This window comes from Ovis aries, chromosome 13, assembly GCF_016772045.2.
Source record: "Ovis aries strain OAR_USU_Benz2616 breed Rambouillet chromosome 13, ARS-UI_Ramb_v3.0, whole genome shotgun sequence".
NCBI classification, from domain to species: Eukaryota; Metazoa; Chordata; class Mammalia; order Artiodactyla; family Bovidae; genus Ovis; species Ovis aries.
Window position 1 is genome coordinate 39,227,178 of NC_056066.1, and position 21,947 is coordinate 39,249,124.

General features: G+C 43.1%; 1 protein-coding gene across 1 annotated transcript in view; it reads left to right on the forward strand.

Moving 5' to 3' along the window:
• The window catches only part of CFAP61 (cilia and flagella associated protein 61), a 250,124-nt gene that overhangs the window by 42,143 nt on the left and 186,034 nt on the right, over positions 1 to 21,947 (forward strand). The window contains exon 8 of the mRNA XM_060397508.1: positions 6,042 to 6,201. Within this exon, the coding sequence (XP_060253491.1) occupies positions 6,042 to 6,201 (160 nt within the window). The remainder of the gene's footprint in view (positions 1 to 6,041; positions 6,202 to 21,947) is intronic.

A 21,947-nucleotide genomic window follows, 5' to 3' on the forward strand; every position in this document is an offset into this window, starting at 1 on the left:
CGCCCTGGCTCAGGGGAGCCAGTTGTTAAATCTTCAGGAACTTGGCCAACTGATCGTTAAGCATAGCCATTGTCAAAAATTAAGTGATATCAACTAACAGTATAATAAATTATACTAAAAGCAAAATCAATAAATCCTCAAAAATTATCAGTTCAGTTCAATTCAGTCACTCAGTTATGCCTGACTCTTTGTAACCCCCATGGACTGCAGCACACCAGGCCTCCCTATCCATCACCAACTCCTGGAGTCTACCCAAACTCATGTCCATTGAGTTGATGATGCCATCCAATCGCCTCATCCTCTGTTGTCCCCTTCTCCCCCCGCCTTCAATCTTTCCCAGCATCAGGGTCTTTTCAGATGAGTCAGTTCTTTGCATCAGGTGGCCAAAGTATTGGAGTTTCAGCTTCAACATTAGTCCTTCCAGTGAACAGTCAGGACTGATCGCCTTTACGATGGACTGGTTGGATCCCCTTGCAGTCCAAGGGACTCCCAAGAGTCTTCTTCAACACCACAGTTCAAAAGCATCAGTTCTTTGGTGCTCAGCTTTCTTTATAGTCCAACTCTCACGTCCATACTTGACTGCTGGAAAAACCAAAGCCTTGACTAAGCAGACCTTCATTGGCAGAGTAATGTCTCTGCTTTTTAATATGCTGTCTAGGTTGGTCATAACTTTCCTTCCAAGGAGTGTCTTTTAATTTCATGACTGCAGTCACCATCTGCAGTGATTTTGGAGCCCAAAAATATAAAGTCTGCCACTTCTTAATTCCAGCTTGTGTTTCATCCAGCCTAGCATTTCTCATGATATATTCTGTGTATAAGTTAAATAAGCAGGGTGACAATACACAGCTTTGATGTCCTCCTTTTCCTATTTGGAACCAGTCTGTTGTTCCATCTCCAGTTCTAACTTGCTTCTTGACCTGCATACAGATTTCTCAAGAGGCAGGTCAGGTATTCCCATTTCTTTCAGAATTTTCCACAGTTTGTTGTGATCCACACAGTCAAAGGCTTTGGCATAGTCAATGAAGCAGAAATAGATGTTTTTCTGGAACTCTCTTGCTTTTTTGATGATCCAGCGGATGTTGGCAATTTGATCCCTGGTTCCTTTGACTTTTCTAAAACCAGCTTGAACATCTGGAAGTTCACGGTTCACGTATTGCTGCAGCCTGTCTTGGAGAATTTTAAGCATTACTTTACTAGCGTGTGAGATGAGTGCAATTGTGCGGTAGTTTGAGCATTCTTTGGCATTGCCTTTCTTTGGGATTGGAATGAAAACTGACCTTTTCCAGTTCTGTGGCCACTGCTGAGTTTTCCAAATTTGCTGACATATTGAGTACAGCACTTTCACAGCATCATCTTTTAGGATTTGAAATAGCTCCGCTGGAATTCCATTTTCCTGCTTATTTGTAACTGCCGCTTAGGAGTTACTCAGCACGCTGCACTTTTGAGTGAGCAGAGAGAACAGGGCACAGTCCAGCAAGCCTTCCCCTTCCAGACCCATCCACGGCAGACCCAGGCCACGGGTGTGGAAGGCCTGAGAACTGTATCTGCACTGTGCAAGCTGTGGACTAAAGGGTTTTAACTGCGAGTGCTTTCTTTGATTTCATCGACACTTTGGAGGAGTTCTGAGTAAGCAAAGTTGCTTTTTATAACTTCATCCCAGCTTACCTTGACATCTGGTGTTTATACAAACTGAGATTTCAGGGCAGGGTGGTTGGAGGCCAAGGGCAGCTCCTGGAGACAGATGGGCAGAGTGTCTGTCTTGGCAGCATCCGAGCGTGGGCAGCAGCAGTCCAAGGAGGCACCACTGACCTGCGGGTGGGCAGAGCCTGCCTGCCCAGCCATGCCTCTGGCATCAGGCGGGAAGGATCAGAGCTAACAGTTGTCACAATGAGGGTAACCTCACTGTGGAGTATGGTCACCCAGAAAGGTGGGTGATACAGGGCTTTTTAGATGGAAGTGTGAATGATATGTTGCACACGGGCCTATTGATGGACCTGCTTATGAAGACTCGGCTACCGAATGTGTGGTTATGATGATCTTAGCCTTATGCATTGTCATATGGATCCTCATAGGAAAAACAAGCACAGCAACAAACTCAGTTTTGCTCACAGTGTGAGATAATGAAAGCCACCTTTGGAGTGGAAAGTACTTGTTACCTGGAAGACAGACAGGAGCCTGCAATCATTACCTTTTCACTGTACAAGTAAAAAAGAAAACATCCATCAAATCAACTTTTTTTTTTTTTTTTCTGGAAAACACACACGCACACAAAGACGCATTTGAATACTCCCACAAATTCACATTTAAGAACAGTGTTTTTCATGTCAGAACGGTAATCACAAAGGCACCCAAAGGAAAAAAGCAGGCACGTCCACAATATATCCTCACTGTGTTGGGTCCATCATCCTTAACTTTGTGAATTGTCGCAGCCCCGGCATGAATGACGAGAATATAACAGGTTGCAGAATTGGAGAACGTGAAATCTTTTGTTCCTAATGGCAAAACATGTTTTTCTCATTTTCATCAGAATGTGTGATCCATGCCATTTGAAATCAAATTCCAAACACGACGAGCCATTAGTGTAATAGCTCATTACTACCAGCGGTCTTATAAATAATACATTCTTATCGTGCACACGCAGCTCGCCGCGAAGCCAGCAAAAGGTATTTCAGGCCATGGAAGTTGCGCTGCGCCAGCGTGGCTGTAGATGAGAAGGACATCTCCATGTGAACCAAGATGGATGCCAATTTTCCCTGCCGAGAGGGAGGCTGGCCGTCTCTCTCCACACATATGGCAGATGGATTGGTTAATCAGCGTCTGCTGAGTCTCGGGCCTAAAATCACAGAGAAGCCAGACAACTGCGGCTACGCAGCCTTTGTTCACGCGTGCAAACAAGACAAACAATCACTTGTTATTTGGGAAAAAAATTAAAATGTTTATTTTGGACTTTTATTGAAGTGTCAATGGATTTGTAAGACAGCTGTGTGAATCCAGCCTTTTGCAACTAGTGTTGGGGGGAGGGAGCTGTAAAGAAAAGAATATGCACGGAAAAAAAATTCATTTAAAAATTCCTCTTGTATCCTAGCATTTGGGAGAATTACAGGGAATCTCATATTTACTTTTCAAACACATCTTGGAGAACGAACAGTTTTAAGCCAGAAGATACATTTGAGAACGAATAGGTTAATAGCTAACTTTTTTTCCCTCTGAGGTTTAAAAGAGTGTTGTAGCTTCTTGCTCTACTTTAGGCAGTATTAACCATTTTATCCAACTGGGCATTTATGGAATGATGTCACATTCTTAGGATCTGGGAATTCTGACAATTGTTGAGTTCTTCTGACTGAATGGTTGTCTCAAGAAATAAAATCTGAACTCTGGAGGGCTAGAACCCACCCACTAAATGCTGTTTTCTTATAAGAGCTGTCAGAGTCAAATCAGTTACCAGAATTTGCTTAGAACCCACATAAAGATCAAATGAATTATTTATGCAAAATATGTTTATTTTTCTTCTTTCCAATTTTATTGAGCTAGAATTGATATGTAACATTGCATAAGTTTAAGGTGTCCAACCTAATATTTTGATATATGTACATATTGTAACATAATCACTGTGAGTGAGGATAGTTAACCTGAGAACTATGTATTCCTTCTTGCCTCTTTTAAAATTTTAAATGCTTTCCTTGCAGAGAAGAGTGAAATCCAGAATTGCTAAAGGAACATAGTAAAGAATTTCAATCACAGTCATCAGTCAATGTGGGATTAAAATTTGATAGAATTAAAATTTGTCGTTAATTTATAATATGTCAGTACTAGTAATAGGCCTAGATCAGCTAGTCACTCATGAAAAGATAGGTTGTTTCCTCTACTCAGAACACTTATGATCCCAAATGTGTTACATCTTTTCCACACCAGCCAGCTCTCCAGCTTCTAGTCACCAGCTGGGTGTCTTGCAGTCTAATTCACTTTCTGATACTGCTCAGCCTTAGGGCAGATCCCACAGATTTAGGGCTCAGGCCCACAAAATTGCCCCCATCAGATGCCATTCACAAGCCTCAGACTGTCCCCTGTGCTTTTAACTGACCAGCAATAGCTCATGGGTTCCCATGACCTCCTCGGTCATGTTTGAGGACCTGCTGGAAGGGTTCACAGAGCGCAGGTGCCTCTTTACTTGCCATCTTGGGTTCACTGTAAAGGACACAGCTCAGGAACAGGAAATGGAAGAGATGCACTGGGTGCGGTGGGGAGGGCGGGGGGAACTTCCATGCCCTCTCTGGGCCTACCACTGCCTGGCATTTCATGTGTTCACCAGGAGGGAGGCTTGGGAACCCCATTGTTTAGGTGTTTTTCTAGTTTTCTATTAATGGTTGATTAAATCTTCGGCTGTGGTGGCTGCACTCACTCTCCAGCTCCTCTCCCATTCTCAGAGGTCGAGGTGCTGTGTGCTTAGTCGCTCAGTTGTGTTCAGCTCTTAGCAACCCCATGAACTGCAGCCCACCAGGCTCTGTCCATGGGGATTCTCCAGGCAAGAATACTGGAGTGGGTTGCCATTTCCTCCTCTAGGGAATCTTCCTGACCCAGGGATTGAATCCAGGCCTCTCACATTTCAGGCAGATTCTTTACCATCTGAGCCACCAGGGAAGCCCCTGAGGTCGAGGGAACATGGCTGAAAGCTCCAACTCTCTAATCACATGGCTGATTCCTCTGGTAACCAATCCCATCTTCTAAAAGTGACCTCATTAGCATAAACTCACATACCATTGAAAGGGGCTTATTATGAAGAATGAAAGACTCTCAGGAAATTATGAGTGTTTTATGAACTTTGAGCCAGGAGTGAGGGATGAAGACCAAATATTTTTTATTATATCTCTCTGTCACCCTCATCTTCCCACTGGTGTATTCCTCACCAAAGGCCTAAAATGATGAGGGCCATTGCAGGAGGTTTAGAATCAGGTAGGATGCTGAGAGGGCTTCCCTGGTGGCTTAGATGGTAAAGAATCTGCCTGCAATGTGGGAGACCTGGGTTTGATCCCTGGGCTGGGAAGACCCCCCTGGAGGAGGGCATAGCAGCCCACTCCAGTATTCTTGCCTGGAGAATCCCCGTGGACAGAGGAGCCTGGCGGGCTACAATCTGTGGGGTTGCAAAGTATAGGACATGACTGAGTGGCACACACAGCACAGGATGCTGGGAGGCGGTTATGTTGTAGATCAGACACACCTCGTGAACAGGTGCAATGAGTTTATTTCTCTCAGAACTTTCCACTGAACCTCCTTCCTCTCATCTCCTTCCCGTGAGACCATCCAGTCAAATATATGTTCAAGAAAATGAAAGAAATTAGTCTTCCCATGTGGCGCTAGTTGCAAAGAATCCACCTGCCAATGGAGGAGACTCCAGAGACGCAGGTTCTATCCCAGCATTGGGAAGATCCCCTGGAGAAGGAAATGGTGACCCACTCCAGTATTCTTGTCTGGGAAACCTTGTGAACAGAGGAGTCTGGCCATCTACAGTCCATGGGGTCACAAAGAGTTGGGCACAACTGAGCACATGCACACACACAGCACACACACACACACACACACACACAGACACGAAAATTGAAGAGTACCTACTTGATGAGGAGCGAATTATTAACTTGTTCTAAATTGGGGTCAACCAGATGGCCACTAGAAATAATGGCTGGTCTTCCTTGGAACTGCATGGTGGAGGGGAGGAAAGTAGACAGGAGGGTTGGGCTTGCAGTAGGGAAATGAAAGGATTTAGGGTAGGCAGGGGTATTGTTTGGGCAAAATTTCCCCTCAAGAACACCATGACAGCGTCCCCAAGTTCCAGACCCATCTCTAGGATTGTCATGCATGATAGATTGTCATCCATCCAAGGTGGTCATCCACGACATCATTTTTTGAGCCTGTCATGTGTGCTGTGCACTGCGCCTGACCGTAGGGTGCTCCCTCCCTCATACAGCTCCAGGTGCCCACGGGCAAGGGCTTTCATGGTGCCCATTCACCTGAGGTTGGATGGTCATGAGATGTCTTGGACATTTCAGGTGGAAGGTGTGGCTGTCGGGTTCATGAGCGTGTGCTCACAAGTGAACCTGGAGCTCCTGCACAAGTGCTTTGACTTGGGACCCTTCCATGGACTCTGCGTCCCGCATCAGGACGACATCCTAGAACCACCCCAGGAGTTCAGCATCCACGAAAGTTCAGGTACAGTGGCTGTCATAGGAGCACGTGGGGGTGGAGCTTTGTGGCTGTGCTGTGCTTTTGACTCTGTGCTGGAACTGGGTGGTGGCAGCTGCTGGGCAGTTCTGTCCCCAGCCCCCTTTCAGGAGTGGTTCCTGGTGCATCGCAACCTTGTGCCTATATCTGTGAGCACAGAGGGTCAAGGGGCATGGCCCTGGGTAGACACCACGGCCTTGCCCCCAAAGGTCTCCTGAATTCAGAATGTCTACCTTCAGAAGTTCATTGTTAGAGTAGAGGTAAGTTGTGGTGAAATAACTGATGGTGTTTCAGGATTTTACTTGCGCACACACATAGAACCCAAAACCTGAATATGATAAGTGAATCTTCTAAGTCAAGAACTAGAGAAATTCTGTATATCCTTAAGTTTTTATTTTACCTTTTTAATTGAATTGTAGTTGATTTATAATGTTATGTTAGTTTCAGGTATACAGTAAAGTGATTCATTTATACAGATATATTCAGATATATGTATATATGCCTTTAAGTTTTAACCCCAACAATTAGTGCTTCTGTGTTTATGTCATTGACAACTTATTATGTAATACAGGTCTATTGCAAGTAGTCATTTTAAACTTGCTTTAAAATCATGTCTGTATTAGGATTTTCACCAAGTGAAACTGGGTCATCCCAAAGTTTGGTATTTTAATTTAACAAAGTCTCCCTGCATCCATGAGCATCTTTGAAGTTAAGTGTTTTGTTTCTTAAATCAAGGAGTTGCAGCAGGGTGTGTAAATCTAGTTCTCCAAAGCCAGGTTTCCTCATTTGTGAAATAGGAAGAGTAGTAACACCTCTCACGAAGGGGCATCATGGGGTCTGACTGAGATCACTCAGGTCCAGGGCTTTACTCAGCATCTCCATCAAACTTAGCGCGCCATCAGCATGGATCCTCGTTTCAAGCGGTCATTACCCATCACTTTGTGGTTGGTCTTTCACTTACATGAGTCTTCCCAGGTTGACATCAGGGCATCTTGAATTGCTCTGCTTTCCCGTGTCTGAAAGACTATATCAAGATATTGCTCTTGTCTGCCAGTCTGGGCTCCATTTATGTTTATTTTTGAAGATAACTGTTGCATCAATATACTGTTACTTGGCATTGTTCAGCATAGGTAATGTGTGCACTTTCTGCACACATATATTCATATTTAAGTTTTTTTTGCATAAAATAAATGCTTCTAGATGTCAAAAAAAAAGATTGTTCAAAAATAGGAAGAGGAGCATGTTGGGGGCAAGACTGACAAGCAGAGGACTTGTTGATCTAAACAACAGCAGGTGTTGGTTTGGCAGATCTTATCGTCTGGACAGGAAACCAAGAGCATGGAGCTGGTCGGAACGTTCACACAGGTCACAAAGACTTTTCGGAGCTGTAGCTGGAGAGGGAGATCCCTTCTATATTAATAAGAGCTTTGAGGTCTTTATTGTTTCATGGTGAAGGCTGGCTTGCCCTTGCTTCTCAGCTAAGACATACAGGAGTGTTCTGAAGGAACCTTCAGCGTGAGACAGTCTTGAATAATATGTTATCATTGTCACTTTCAAATGTATAAATCCTTCTTGAAGGCAGCATTCAATAGGTTTTATGGCTTAGTTTTCTCATGCCTAAAATGGAGGTAAAAATAGTATCAAAACCAGGAAGTCGTTGGGATGGTTAAATGTTAGAATCTACATGACGACCTTAGCTCTCTGCCGAGTGTGGAGTAAGTTCTGAAAAAATTAAGGTTATCTTTCCTCTCCCCTTGATTGTTGTCATTATTAAAAACAAGTTGAGGGCCTTCCCTGGTAGTCCGGTGGTTAAGACTTCACCTTCCGGAGCAGGGGGTATGGGTTTGATCTCTGATCAGGGAACTAAGATCCCACATACCTCTCAGCCAAAAAAACTATAACATACGGAAGCAGTACTGTAAAATATTCAATAAAGACTTTTAAAATGGTCCACATAAAAAAAATCTTTAGAAAAATGTTGAAAAGATATGGTTCCCTTTCAGTGTGTTTCTGAGTAGCTCTGAAGTTACATAAAATGACTGGTATGTTCCTATCTTAGAAACTTTATGGGCAGGAACACAATTCAAAATTTAGACCAAATCCTGGACTTAAAAACATGTAATCTGTTTAGCCAAAGTGTGTCTGTTTAGCAAAAGCCCCAGAGATATGGAAACTGAAAGAAGTCTTACTATTCTGTCTGCCACTTTTAATATTTTTACCTAAAATTAGTTGATCTTGGACAGGATGGAAAGGAAATAGGAAAATTTCTCTCGTCATTTTGTGTGTCTTGTTTGTTTTTGAAAATCCAGCTCCACTAATAAAATGGTGATTATGAAGTTTTGTTACCAGGAAACACTACTGTAGACTTCCAAACAACTCAGGGATGGATTCACGAATCAACAGCTCATTATATTCCAGAAAAGAGTCATTGGCACATTTTGCCTTCCCCTTCACATCAACAGCAACAAAGAATGAGGCTCCAGAGAACTGGAAATGTGTTATGATCCTGTCCTTTTTTATCTGATGAAAGTCTCAAGTTAAAGGAAATATAATTTCTCTAAAATATGAGCCAAAATTCTTGTTTCAATGGGCACACACCATTGTACCTTATGCTTTCAATTTTGTTTATGCTTTTTACCTTTCAAAGGATTTCCATGTATATTGTCTCATTTTATCCTCATGACTTGATGTACGAGAGCTAAGAAAGGTGCATGCGTGTGTGCTATGTTGCTTCAGTCATGTCTAGCTCTTTGCGACCCCAGGGACTGCAGCCTGCCAGGCTCCTCTGTCCATAGGATTCTCCAGGCAAGAATACTGGAGTGGGTTGCCACACCCTCCTCCAGGGGAATCTTTCCAACTCAGAGATTGAAACCACATCTCCTGGGTCTCCTGCCTTGGCAGGTGGGTTCTTCACCACTAGCACCACCTGGGAAAGGTGACCTCTGCTGCCCAAATTCACAAAAGGTGTTACAGCTCAGCAGGGGCTGACCCAGCACCCAGCTCAGCCTTCCACTTGACTTTTTGACGAGGGTGGCTGTGATCAAAAACTCCAGTGGTGGGTCTACTATACAAATACATGATCAATTTTTTTTCACTTCAATGAATTATTGAATGAGTTACCACTTTTAGGAGCTGTCAGTGACATATGTGTGTGTGCGTGTGTTCTTTGGACAACTCCCATCTTCTAGACTCTTCACCTCTTGTGTCTATGGGATTTGCCAGGACTGTGCACGGCCAATCTGTCCTGTGCCAGAGGTGGGCAGGAAGTACCAGGACACTGAGACCCCAGGAGCAGCCTCTGATTCTCCATTTCTTTTTTTAAAAAATATTTATTTATTTATTTGGCTATGTCAAGATCTTAGTTGCAGCACATGGAATCTTTCATTGCTTAGTTGCCCTATAGCATATGGGATCTTAGTACCTTGACCAGGGATCAAACCCGAGTACCCTGCACTGGAAGGTGGATTCTTAACCACTGGACCATTAGGAAAGTCCCCCAGCTTCCCTGTTTCTTATCCCTGCCCCCCTACTGATATCTTCTCCATCAACTCCCAGATAGACAGTTGTGCTCGAATCCTTGACTCAGGGTCTGCTTCTGAGAGAACCCACCCCAACACACTGCTGGTCTAGTCTTTCCCCACCAGCTGTGAAAACATTTACTTACCACAACTGAAAGGAGTTGAGGTATAAATACCTCAGCTCCCTCACCCCTCGGTGGGATGGCTTTGAGACTTGAGTTTTGCATTGTTTCTCAGAACTCCAGGAGATGAAGTTCCAGCTAGTGATCCATGTGATGGCATATGTTTCATTAGCTGCCTTCCTTTCCCTTCTCTCTTCCTAACCTCCCTACCATGCTTCCTGAATAACCTCCCAAATAGAACTGCTTGTTCTCAGGTCCTTGACTCAAGGTTGGGTCTGTTCTCACCAGCTGTGAAACTCACAATTTCATGCAAACCTTCACCCCTCCAAGCAGAGTGACAATATCATGACTCAACATTCCAGAGCTTGTACAGTGGTCCCCATTCTTTATTTTTTCCAATCAAATGACTTATTAAGCAAAGAAACAAAAATGCAGTTTGCTAGCTTCTTTAGGTAAAGATCTTAAAATATTTAAATCTTTGTAATATGATGCTGATTATTTCTAATGATTTAACAATATCAAAGTTACATGATTCACTGTATTTCTGAACACAGAATCCATTTAACCTATATGGAATTTAGTTATCAAGTTTCTCATTCTTTAGCTACTGTACATATTGTGATCAGCTGCCATCTCATCATTTCAGCTGTGTCCGAAGTTTCCATTGGATCTGAAAAGTGTAACCATGCACATTCACTTTGCATTTTATTTGAATAATTTGTGTATGATCCCATTCTTTTAGCCGCCGGTTCTTTATTTATAAATTATTACACACAGTTGTAAATTTGAGTTTTTAGCTACTAAACCTTGAGACTAAATTAGGGCCAATGGGAATAAAGTCTGAGGATGCAGATTTTGTCCCAGGTTAAGGAAAATCTAGTAAAAGTATATTTTTTATTAAGTGGAGTACCTCGTTTAGAAGTAGCCAAGTTCTCCAGACATTGGAAAAATTCATGAATAGACATAAGTCTCAGGAAAGGGCTTTCTACTTGGTTGGGAGGTTGTACTGAATGAGACCCAGGATCCCTCAAATGCCAGGAGTCTGAAAGCTGAGGGAACAAGCATCAGGATGCTCCCTCCATATGCTGGCAGTTTATGAATATTTTCCTTCAGTGACAATAAAATGGCTCAAAACAATATGTATTTTTTCCAGTTGGCTCCACCGCTGGCCCGGCCCAGCGATTGCAAATCAAGCTGTGTCTTTTGTCCCCTGCATCATTACAATGAAGACTTTGGAACCAGGAGTGAGCTGGCAATTTTCTTGATGATGCATAAGGCAAAATAGGGCACAGCCTGCATTTCCACAGCTGCCCTGGCATCGACACATTTACCAGTTAAAATATAAACAAGCGAAAGACGAAACTTTTGTTTGTCACGCAGGCTGGTGTGACCTGGGGAGTGAGCGTCTTGGTTTTGAAGGAGTCCTGCGAAGTGAATCTCAATACATGCCCAGGGGCCAGCACACGTAGGCTCCGAGGACCTCGATGTGCCCTTGGCTGGGAGAGATACAATTTCACACAACAGAATCGTGGGTGTCCCTTAGAATAACCAATGCAGCCTCTTATAACCAGCCCACCCGGGAAAAGTACTGCTTACTCTACATTTAAAAGGCCCTTCAAAATATAATTTTCACAACATCTCCACACAGCAATGTTGCCTTTTAAATGAAAGAAAATCTCTCATTGTCAGGAAATGTTCCCTTATGTCTTATTTAAATTTCTTTTATTGCACTTAAATTTGCTTGTTACTCGCAGTCTCTCCTCTGCAGGGAGAAGGAATATGGAGGGTTAAGAAACAGCAGCTAAATCAAGTCTTATTTACAAGTAGCCCAGGTGTCTAGCCTCTCTTCCTAAGGTTCTATTTCATATGTCTGTGTTGCTTTCTGTTTTGTACTTTATTCTTTGGATTCCAAATGTGGATGAAACACTCATCTACAGAGCCTAGCAATATCCGCCAAGATGTTTGGATATTGTATCTCAGACCATGTATTTATTAATACCAGCTAGGACGGTCTGTACTTACTGAAGTAGTGACCCTCCTGGACTCTGTATGGATTTGTTCGGGCTGTCATAGAAGGGTCCCACAGAATACGGGGCTTAAACAACAGGAAGTCATTTTCTCACAGTTCTGGAGATGAGAAGTCTGAGATCAAGGTGTCGGAAGGGTGGTTTCTTCTGAGGCCTCCCTCCTTGGCTTGCAGATGGCCATTTTTCCTTGTCTTCACGTGGTTTTCCCTTCTCTTCCTGTCTGTGTCCTAATCCTCTCTTCTTATGAGGACACACAGTGATTCAAGGGCCCACCCATCTGACCTCATATTACTCTGTCTCTTTCAAGGTCCTTTCTTGGGACTTCCCTGGTGGTCCAGTGGTTAAGACTTTGTTTTCCAATGCAGGGGGTGCAGGTTCCTGGTTGGGGAGCTAAGACCCCACATGTCTTGTGGCCAAAAAACCAAAATATAAAACAGATGCAAACTTGTGACAAATTCAATATGGACTTTTTAAGTGGTTGACATTAAAAAATCTGAAAAATAAACTAAAGGCTCTTTCTCCAGATAGTCACATTCTGAAGTATTAAGGGGTTAGGACTTAAAGCATGAAGTTTGTGGGAACATGATTCAACATTCACTAACACCTAGGATCCTGTGTCAGTGGTTCTCTGGAGCCCTGTTGCCAAGGCTGCAAGACGTGGCGGTAATGTCCCCTCTACCTGATGCTCATAAGTCTAATATTATTTGTCGCAACTTGAATTTCATCTTTAAAAAAAAAAACAAACAACAAATGTCTTTTTGGTATACAGAGGTAAGAAAATTGCATTCTTCTGAAACTTTAGCCACTCTTGGCAGCTCTAGCTTTCCAGAAGTAATTATGTGAGTTCTAATGGTGTGTTAAAGAAGTTGACAAAACAAATAAATACTTCCAGGCTTATGCCCAGGCTGACACGATTATCTCCACAGTGACAGTGTTGATGAAAAATTAATCAGTCAATCTAAGAAAGAAATGGGAAATTTTATTTGAGCCTGATTGAGGTTTTTAACCCAGGAACAACCTCTCAAACAGCTCCGAAAATGGTTGCACCCTTTAGAGGTCAGAGCACAATTGTATAGGTTTCTGAGGCAGAGGGCTGTACATTCAATGATGTAGATAGTGTTCACAATCCAGATTAAGTACAAAGTGGTTCAGTTCAGTGTAGTCGCTCAGTCGTGTCCAACTCTGCGACCCCGTGGACTGAAGCATGCCAGGCCTCCCTGTCCATCACCACTTCCAGAATTTACTCAAACTCATGTCCATCGAGTTGGTGATGCCATCCAACCACCTCATCCTCTGTTGTCCCCTTCTCCCCATGCCTTCAGTCTTTCCCAGCATCAGGGTCTTTTCAGATGAGTTAGTTCTTCGCACCAGGTGGCCAAAGTATTGGAGTTTCAGCTTCAGCATCAGTCCTTCCAATGACTATTCAGGACTGAATTCCTTTAGGATGGACTGGTTGGATCTCCTTGCAATCCTAGGGACTCTCAAGAGTCTTCTCCAACACCCCAGTTCAAAAGCATCAATTCTTCGGCGCTCAACTTTCTTTATAGTCCAACTCTCACATCCATACATGACTACTGGAAAAACCATAGCTTTGACTAGATGACCTTTGTTGGCAAAGCAATGTCTTTGCTTTTTAATAAGCTGTCTAGGTTGATCATAACTTTTCTTCCAAGGAGCAAGCGTCTTTTAATTTCATGGCTGCAGTCACCATCTGCAGTGATTTTCGAGCCCCCCAAAATAAAGTCTCTCACGGTTTCCACTGTTTCCCCATCTATTTGCCATGAAGTGATGGGACCAGATGCCATGATCTTCGTTTTCTGAATGTTGAGCTTTAAGCCAACTTTTTCACTCTCTTCTTTCACTTTCATCAAGAGGCTTTTTAGTTCTTCTTTGCTTTCTGCTATAATGGTGGTATCATCTGCATATCTGAAGTTATTGATATTTCTCCTGGCAATCTTGATTCCAGCTTGTGCTTCATCCAGTCCAGCATTTCTCATGATGTACTCTCATATAAGTTAAATACACAGGGTGACAATATACAGCCTTGACGTACTCCTTTTCCTATTTGGAACCAGTCTGTTGTTCCATGTCTGGTTCTAACTGTTGCTTTTTGACCTACATACAGATTTCTCAAGAGTCCAGTCCAGTGGTCTGGTATCCCCATCTCTTGAAGAGTTTTCCACAGTTTGTTATGATCCACACAGTCAAAAGCTTTGGCATAGTCAATAAAGCAGAAGTAGATGTTTTTCTGAAGCTCTCTTGCTTTTTCGATGATCCAGCGGATGTTGACAATTTGATCTGTTTCCACTGCCTTTTTGAAATCCACCTTGAACATCTGGAAGTTCATGGTTCACTTGAAGCCTGTTGAAGCCTGGCTTGGAGAATTTTGAGCATTCCTTTGCTAGGTGACTGCAGCCATGAAATTAAAAGACGCTTACTCCTTGGAAGAAAAGTTATGAGCAACTTAGATAGTATATTCCAAAGCAGAGACATTACTTTGCCGACTAAGGTCCGTCTAGTCAAGGCTATGATTTTTCCTGTGGTCATGTATGGATGTGAGAGTTGGACTGTGAAGAAGGCTGAGCACCAAAGAATTGATGCTTTTGAACTGTGGTGTTGGAGAAGACTCTTGAGAGTCCCTTGGACTGCAAGGAGATCCAACCAGTCCATTCTGAAGGAGATCAACCCTGGGATTTCTTTGGAAAGAATGATGCTAAAGCTGAAACTCCAGTACTTTGGCCACCTCATGCGAAGAGTTGACTCATTGGAAAAGACTCTGATGCCGGGAGGGATTGGGGACAGGAGGAGAAGGGGACGACAGAGGATGAGATGGCTGGATGGCATCACTGACTCGATGGACGTGAGTCTGAGTGAACTCCGGGAGCTGGTGATGGACAGGGAGGCCTGGTGTGCTGCAATTCATGGGGTTGCAAAGAGTCGGACACGACTGAGCGGCTGAACTATGAACTACTCCTTGGAAGAAAAGTTATGACCTAGATAGAGCACTGAAAAGCAGAGACATTACTTTGCCGACCAAGGTCCATCTAGTCAAGGCTATGGTTTTTCCAGTGGTCATGTATGGATGTGAGAGTTGGACTGTGAAGAAGGCTGAGCACCACAGAACTGATGCTTTTGAACTGTGGTGTTGGAGAAGACTCTTGAGAGTCCCTTGGACTGCAAGGAGATCCAACCAGTCCATTCTGAAGGAGATCAGCCCTGGGATTTCTTTGGAAGGAATGATGCTAAAGCTGAAACTCCAGTACTTTGGCCACCTCATGTGAAGAGTTGACTCATTGGAAAAGACTCTGATGCCAGGAGGGATTGGGGACAGGAGGAGAAGGGGACGACAGAGGATGAGATGGCTGGATGGCATCACTGACTCGATGGACGTGAGTCTGAGTGAACTCCGGGAGCTGGTGATGGACAGGGAGGCCTGGTGTGCTGCGATTCACGGGGTCACAAAGAGTCGGACACGACTGAGTGACTGAACTGAACTGACCGATATCTACTACTGTGGGCAAGAATCCCTTAGAAGAAATGGAGTAGCCATCATAGTCAACAAAAGAGTCTGAAATGCAGTACTTGGATGCAATCTGAAAAACAACAGAATGATCTCTGTTTGTTTCCAAGGCAAACCATTCAGTATCATAGTACGTACAAAGTGGTGACTCATCATAAACCCTTACAAGATCAAGAATGAATATTATCTTTCTTTATTTTTCTGGTAGTATTGCATGCCTTCAAGGATCTTAGTTCCTCAACCAAGGACTGAATGTGAGTCCCCCACATTGGAAGCGTGGAGTCCTAACCAGTGGGCCACAAGGGAATCCCAGAAATGTTTTCTTTTAAGGAGTTGTTCTGTGGATACTGAGAGAATGTTGCTCTATATAGTTGACCAGGTGTTTCTACTAATGAGGAGTTTGGTCCACGCATAACATAGAAGAGGAGAGAGAGGATAACAAGGGACATAGAAAAATGTTTATGTTTAGATTTTCCTTGACTTGCCTTAGAATACAGACTTTAACTTCATTAACAGTATAAACGCTTGCATGAGTTTTCCGGGCTTGGGCTGGTAACATACCAGAAAGGAGGCAGTCATGGCTGGAAACCAGTGTTGTTAGGGTCATTGCCCCAGGAAGTCTTTTGATTACTTATCCGTCTTCATTCAGCTGCTGGTTTCTAACCCCTTTTGGATACCTTTAAAAACAGCAGGGACAAATGAGGGCACCCTCTGAAGACTCCCCAATTCTGCAGGGAGCTGGATGGCTGGGAGAAAGGGTCCTACCCCCCTAATCAGCTCTGGGAGCCACTAGCTAAGTGATGACTCCGCTGTATTCACCAGTCAGATCCATTTCTCAGTGGTTGAAATACAAATGTATTTGTACATAGGGCCTTGAGGTCTTTGAAAGAAAAGTGGTTTTATTTATATTCGTTATGATCATTATGTACTGGGATTATTTTCTCAGTAGGCAACATGTCTTTTGCCCATATTTATGAAGCAGGGGAGAAGGCATTTAATGAATTTCAAGAGTGTGTTTGACTGTAAAACACATCTCTCTTACCACATTCACATGTAAATAGCCCTTTTATTTGTTCTCTCTGGTGACCTTTCTTCTTTTGGGGGTAGATCACAGTTTGTTGTTGTTTTCCATTTCCAAATGGGAGGCTGAATGATAATAATGAAAGATTATGCAAAAAATCCATGTTTAAAATAATGTTGATATGGCACTTGTGTTGCAGGATAATTATAGTAATTTGGCCATTACGCTATATGGAGTCAGGAGTTAGTTGCTAGAAAACACGGTGATAGGGGTGATTCAGAGGGTTTTCATCCCAACAGGCTGTTTGATCCTGCTGACTTTTCTCTTGAAAATCAATTGCTTACGATGAATACTCTGAATTCTCCCTTGATTAAATTGGCTGGCAGTGGGCTGCACCCATTGCACGGGGGTCACCAAGAGTTTCGTGTCTGTTTACACAGGGGTTTCGACAACTCTTAAAATATCACAGAGCAAATTTAATCGGAGCGAGCAAGCAGCTAAGGAGGCAGTTGCTAAAAATCACAGTCTTTGCTCATGGAAGCAAGCAAAGGAAGATGTATTCATTCTAAGCCCAACACGAAGCCAGTTATTTCGCTGCAGGTTGCAAGCCTTTTCTTCACTGCACGTTGCTCTGGCTCTGGGCATTTTCAAACTTTCAGGAACACGTGGGCTCACCCAGTGGAAGACCAGGGACAGTCACCTTGGAAGCTGGCTTCTGACTTCAGGTTCATGACTGACAATGTTCTTTTTCCCCTCAAGGTTATTAACATATTCAGATTTTCTGTTTCTTTCAAATCAACTTTAGGAGATTAGATTTTTCTAGAAAAACATTGTTTAGTATATGAAGGTTTAAAAATGATTAGAGTACAATTGCTGGTATATATACATATATAGATATATATAGCTCCAGTGTGTGTACACACACACACACACACACACACACACACACATACACAAACACACACACATATACTGGAAGATCCCCTGGAGAAGGGAATGGCAACCCACCCCAGTATTCTTGCCTGGAGAATTCCATGAACAGAGGAGCCTGGCAGGCTACAACCCATGGGGTGGCAAAGTGTTGGACACGACTAAGCGACTAACATGTACACAAAATGATTAAAGAAGACAATTTAGGTGATATAAATAAACTTTAATACTTCATGAAGTGGATGGTCTCTTTTCAGAGAACTGCAAAGTGGACAAAAAAGGCAGGGAGCTTTTATAGGATAAAGAATAAGGGAGAGAAAAAGAGAAAATATCTGGCTGGCCAGGTCTCACATCACCCTGGTTTGGGGTAAGAAGGCCCAGTGTTGTGCATTTGAGGATTGGCTAACAGGTTAGACTACATTTCTGGTTGAGTGTAGCATTTATAGGAACATGAAAGTTACCCAAGTTTCAGTTTTCTGACCTGCTCCCTACCAGGCAGGAGCAGCTCCTAGAAAGTTATTTATTAGTCAGAGAACCTCTCCTGTGTGATTTTAATCCTTTAAATTTTGTTGAGCTTATGGTCAATTTTGGTAAATATTCCTTGAGTCCATGAAAAAAGTGTATAATCTGTAGTTGTTAGTTACAAGGTTCTATATTTAGGATTATGTTTGATAGCAATGTCAAATATTTTATCCGTTTGACCGCATCAGTTGTTTAATCAATTCATGAGAGGTCTGTTAAACTCTTCTGCTTTGATTGTAGATATATAAATTTTTACTCCTATCTGTCATTGTTTCATTATGCATTTTGAGCCCATGCTATTAGGTGCATGATTTTTAAGTCATGTTTCCTTGAACTTAAAAAAATCAGTTATGAAGTGTCCTTTATCTCTGGTGAAAGGTTTTTGCCTTAAAGTCTGCTTTTTCTGATTTTAGTGTAGCCACGCTTGCTTTCTCTAGCTCATGTAGGCGTGCCATATCTCTTTCCATCCTTCCTGTTTTCTTACATGTTAGGTGTGTCTTTTATAAACAGCATAAATTTGGCTGTTGTTTTTATCTAGTGTAATAGCTGCTATCTTTTAGTTTTAGTGTTTAGTTCATTTTATTTTCTTATGGGTTTATATCTACCATCGTACTATAGATGTTCCCCATGTTTCTATGTTTTATTCCTGGTATTTTTCTTGTATGTCTTTTCCTTTCTTAATCTCACCAGTGTCAATTTCATTTTTCAGAGAACCAGGTTCAGGATTGAGTTGATTCTCTGTATCATGTTTTATGACTGTATCAATAGTCCATTACCACAAGAATGCTCCTAACAAACAACTACAGAAGCACAGCAGTGTCCTACACTCACACAGCTGGGGTCAGCTAGACAGCTCTACTGACTGTGGCTGGGTCTTCCCACCTATCTTGGGGTTGGTTGCCTGTTGGCAGATCTAGGCTGGCCTTGGGTCCATTCCATGTGCCTCTCGCAGGCTGGATGGGACATGTTATCATGGTAATGGCAGAGGCACCAGAGATCGAGTGGAAACACACAAAGCCTCCTGAGGTCTGGGCATTGAACTAATACATGTCACTTATCCAAAGGAGATCCCAGGCTGAGCTCGGAATCAGAGTGGGGGACACTACATGACAAAGGGCTTGAACAGAGTAAGGATGAAAAATGAGCGTCATGACTACAACCCATGCTCACAGAAGAGAAATAAGGCTGGTGATTTTTGTCATGATCTTCTTTCTCCTGTCCTCCAGAGACACAAACTCCAGGTTTAGCCTGTTTGAGGCTAAAACCTATAGTCTCATATCAGGACAGTGAGCTCAAGTTCATCATGTTATATGGCTTGGAGGCTGCCCTGCAGTCCAGAAAGGAAGAGTGTCCTTGAAAAATATGGAAAAGCACCTTGTCCTGCTCTCATGTGGTTTGCTGATTGTTTTCCTTTGTATGGACTTTATCCTCAGCTTCCTGCCAGTCACTCCGCCAATACGAAGTATATCCCATATACTAGTCTTTGGGAGCCTGATCCAGTATGTGGTGAGCCCCGCATGGCCTAATGTTAGGATAAACATGCAAGACAAATGAATTTACAATCAGAGAATTGTTTTGAAGAAGAGAAAATTGTGTGGAGATCCCAGCAGAATTACACCTAACTCATCTTGGGAACATCAATATAGAACTTCATAGAAAGAAAGCTTTTGAATCAGAACTTCAAAAACAAATTGGAGCTTTGTAGATGAAGAAGCAGAAAGATTTTCGACGGAGGAAAGACATTGTGCATGGGCAAAAACAAGGAGGTGTTAGAGACCAGGGCATGTGAGGGGAGAGCACCAGTTCAGTGTTGTTGGAGCAGGAAGGGAGAGGGCAGCAGGAGGGAGGAAGTAGGACAGGAGACAGAGGGAGGTGAAGCAAAGAATCAAGATTCCTCTTTATCATGGCTTATCTGATGAGCAGCCTGGGAATGTTGAACTAGAAAGGGCCACACCATCAACTTCTAGTTTTCAGGAAGAGTTCCCAGGGACCACTAGAGTGTGCAGGAAAGAGATGAGAAGGGGCTGAACCAGAGCCGTGACTGCGAATGAACTTGGGAGATATTTTGGAGAATTAATGGAACCTGATATTTTACTGCATATGGGGAAGGAGGGTTGTGGAAGAGGGAAGCCTCAAGGGTGTCTTCAGAAGCCAGGTGGCTGGTGGAACCGTCTTGCCAGATGGAAATAAAAACCATGAATGAATCATCTGGTGGAGACGCTGTGACTTCTGATTTGGACAAGTTCAGTCTGACCTTCCTGGAAAGCCCTTAAGTGGATACAGAGCATCCAGGCAGCAACAGGTGCTTCTGAGGTTAGATGGAAACATGACCTCCCAAAGGACGTTCTCACCCTAACCCTTGGAACGAGTAGATGCTGCCTTCATTTTGGTAAAAAGTCTTCCTCAATGTGATGAAGGATCTGGAGATGAGATTTATCCTGAAAGAGGGAGCCTGACCCTGCTAACACCTTGACTTCTGTCCAGAGATACTGATTTTGGATTTCTGGCATCCAGAACTCTGGAAGAATACATTTCTGTTGTTTTAAGCCACCACGTGAGTGGGCATTTGTCACAGCAGCCACAGGAAACTAACACAGTTACAAAGAAGACCAAAGGGCTGGAGGCAAAGCAAGGAAGGAAACAGGTCAGGAAGTAAGGACACCCTCACACTTCAGCAGTCCATGAACGCATGTCTGCTCACCATCTCCGTCTTCTTACTGTCTTGAGGCTGCTTCTTATCCTTTAGATCTCAGTTTACACGTCCAACGGGCTTCCCTGGTGGCTCAGATAGTAAAGAGTCCGCCTGCAATGCTGGAGACCTGGGTCCGACTCCTGGGTCAGGAAGATTCCCCCGGAGAAGGAAATGGCAACCCACTCCAGTATTCTTGCCTGGAAAATCCCATGGATGGAGGAGCCTGGTGGGCTACCAGTCCACGGGGTCACAAACAGTCGGACAGAGCTGAGACACTAACACCTTCTCTTTCACTTTACATACACGATAGGACACTGACTGCTCAGACTGAAGCAGCTCCCAGGCCCTTGTTTTCTACACACCATCTAGTACATCTTACTATTTCTTCTTCTCTTACTGACTTTACTTGGAAGGGCAAGTTAGTCTCATTCACTGCTGAATCTTCAACATCCAGTTTGTTAATGTGCACCAGGTGATAGGTATAAAACATAAATTTTTAAATGAATGAATGCATAAATAAGTGAGCAATGTGCCTTGTTCATACCTCTGCTTCAGCAACTTCCGTACTGCAAGGTAGTTAGGAGTGTATGTGGGGGGTTGTGAGTGTGTGCATGCACACCCACCTGCCCTGATCACTTGTGAGCCTCTTAGAGTGAGGACTACCTCTGTCTGGTTTTCTGGTGCCGCTGGGTACCTCATGTGACTGCAACTCCTCGTTCTCCACTCAGCTTCAGTTGAATGAATGTTTTAACTTGAACCTTTAATTTTTCCTCTTTTTAAAGGTGAGGGCTTAAATTCATTTGTCAGTCTTTTCTGAAATCAGCCGTAATATTAAAATACTAAACAAAATAACTGTTTTGTAATATTCTGAAATGAAATTACTCTTATAATTAGACATTTTTGGGGAGATCTTAATTGAGTTAATGCATGAAACTCTCATCCTTTAAAAAGTTAGGATAATGCAGTTAGAGTTGAATTCCCTTGGATCAATGTCCCAGCCTGGTTTTCCCTCTCAATTCCCAGAAATGGCCATTGTTATAACATTAGTAGGCATCCATCCAGACTTCTTTTTATGCTTTTATATGAAGTCCACGTGTTCATCGGAAAAATTCTACCATTTCCTGGCAGTGTTTTTTTTTTTTTTTACATAAATGGCACCTTTTGGGTTTACGAAGTTCTGAAATTTGCTTCTTCACTCAGCTCTTTGAGATCTAATAATGTTGATAAGCTTAGGTCTGGGATGCCCCTGTTATCTTCTGGATAGGATTTCACTCTATGAAATGTGCCACACTTGTCCTCAGATGGATGCAAATTGTTTCCACTATTTCATATAACAAACCGTGCTGCAGTAGGTATTCTCAAGCACATCGCCTTGGGCCCCT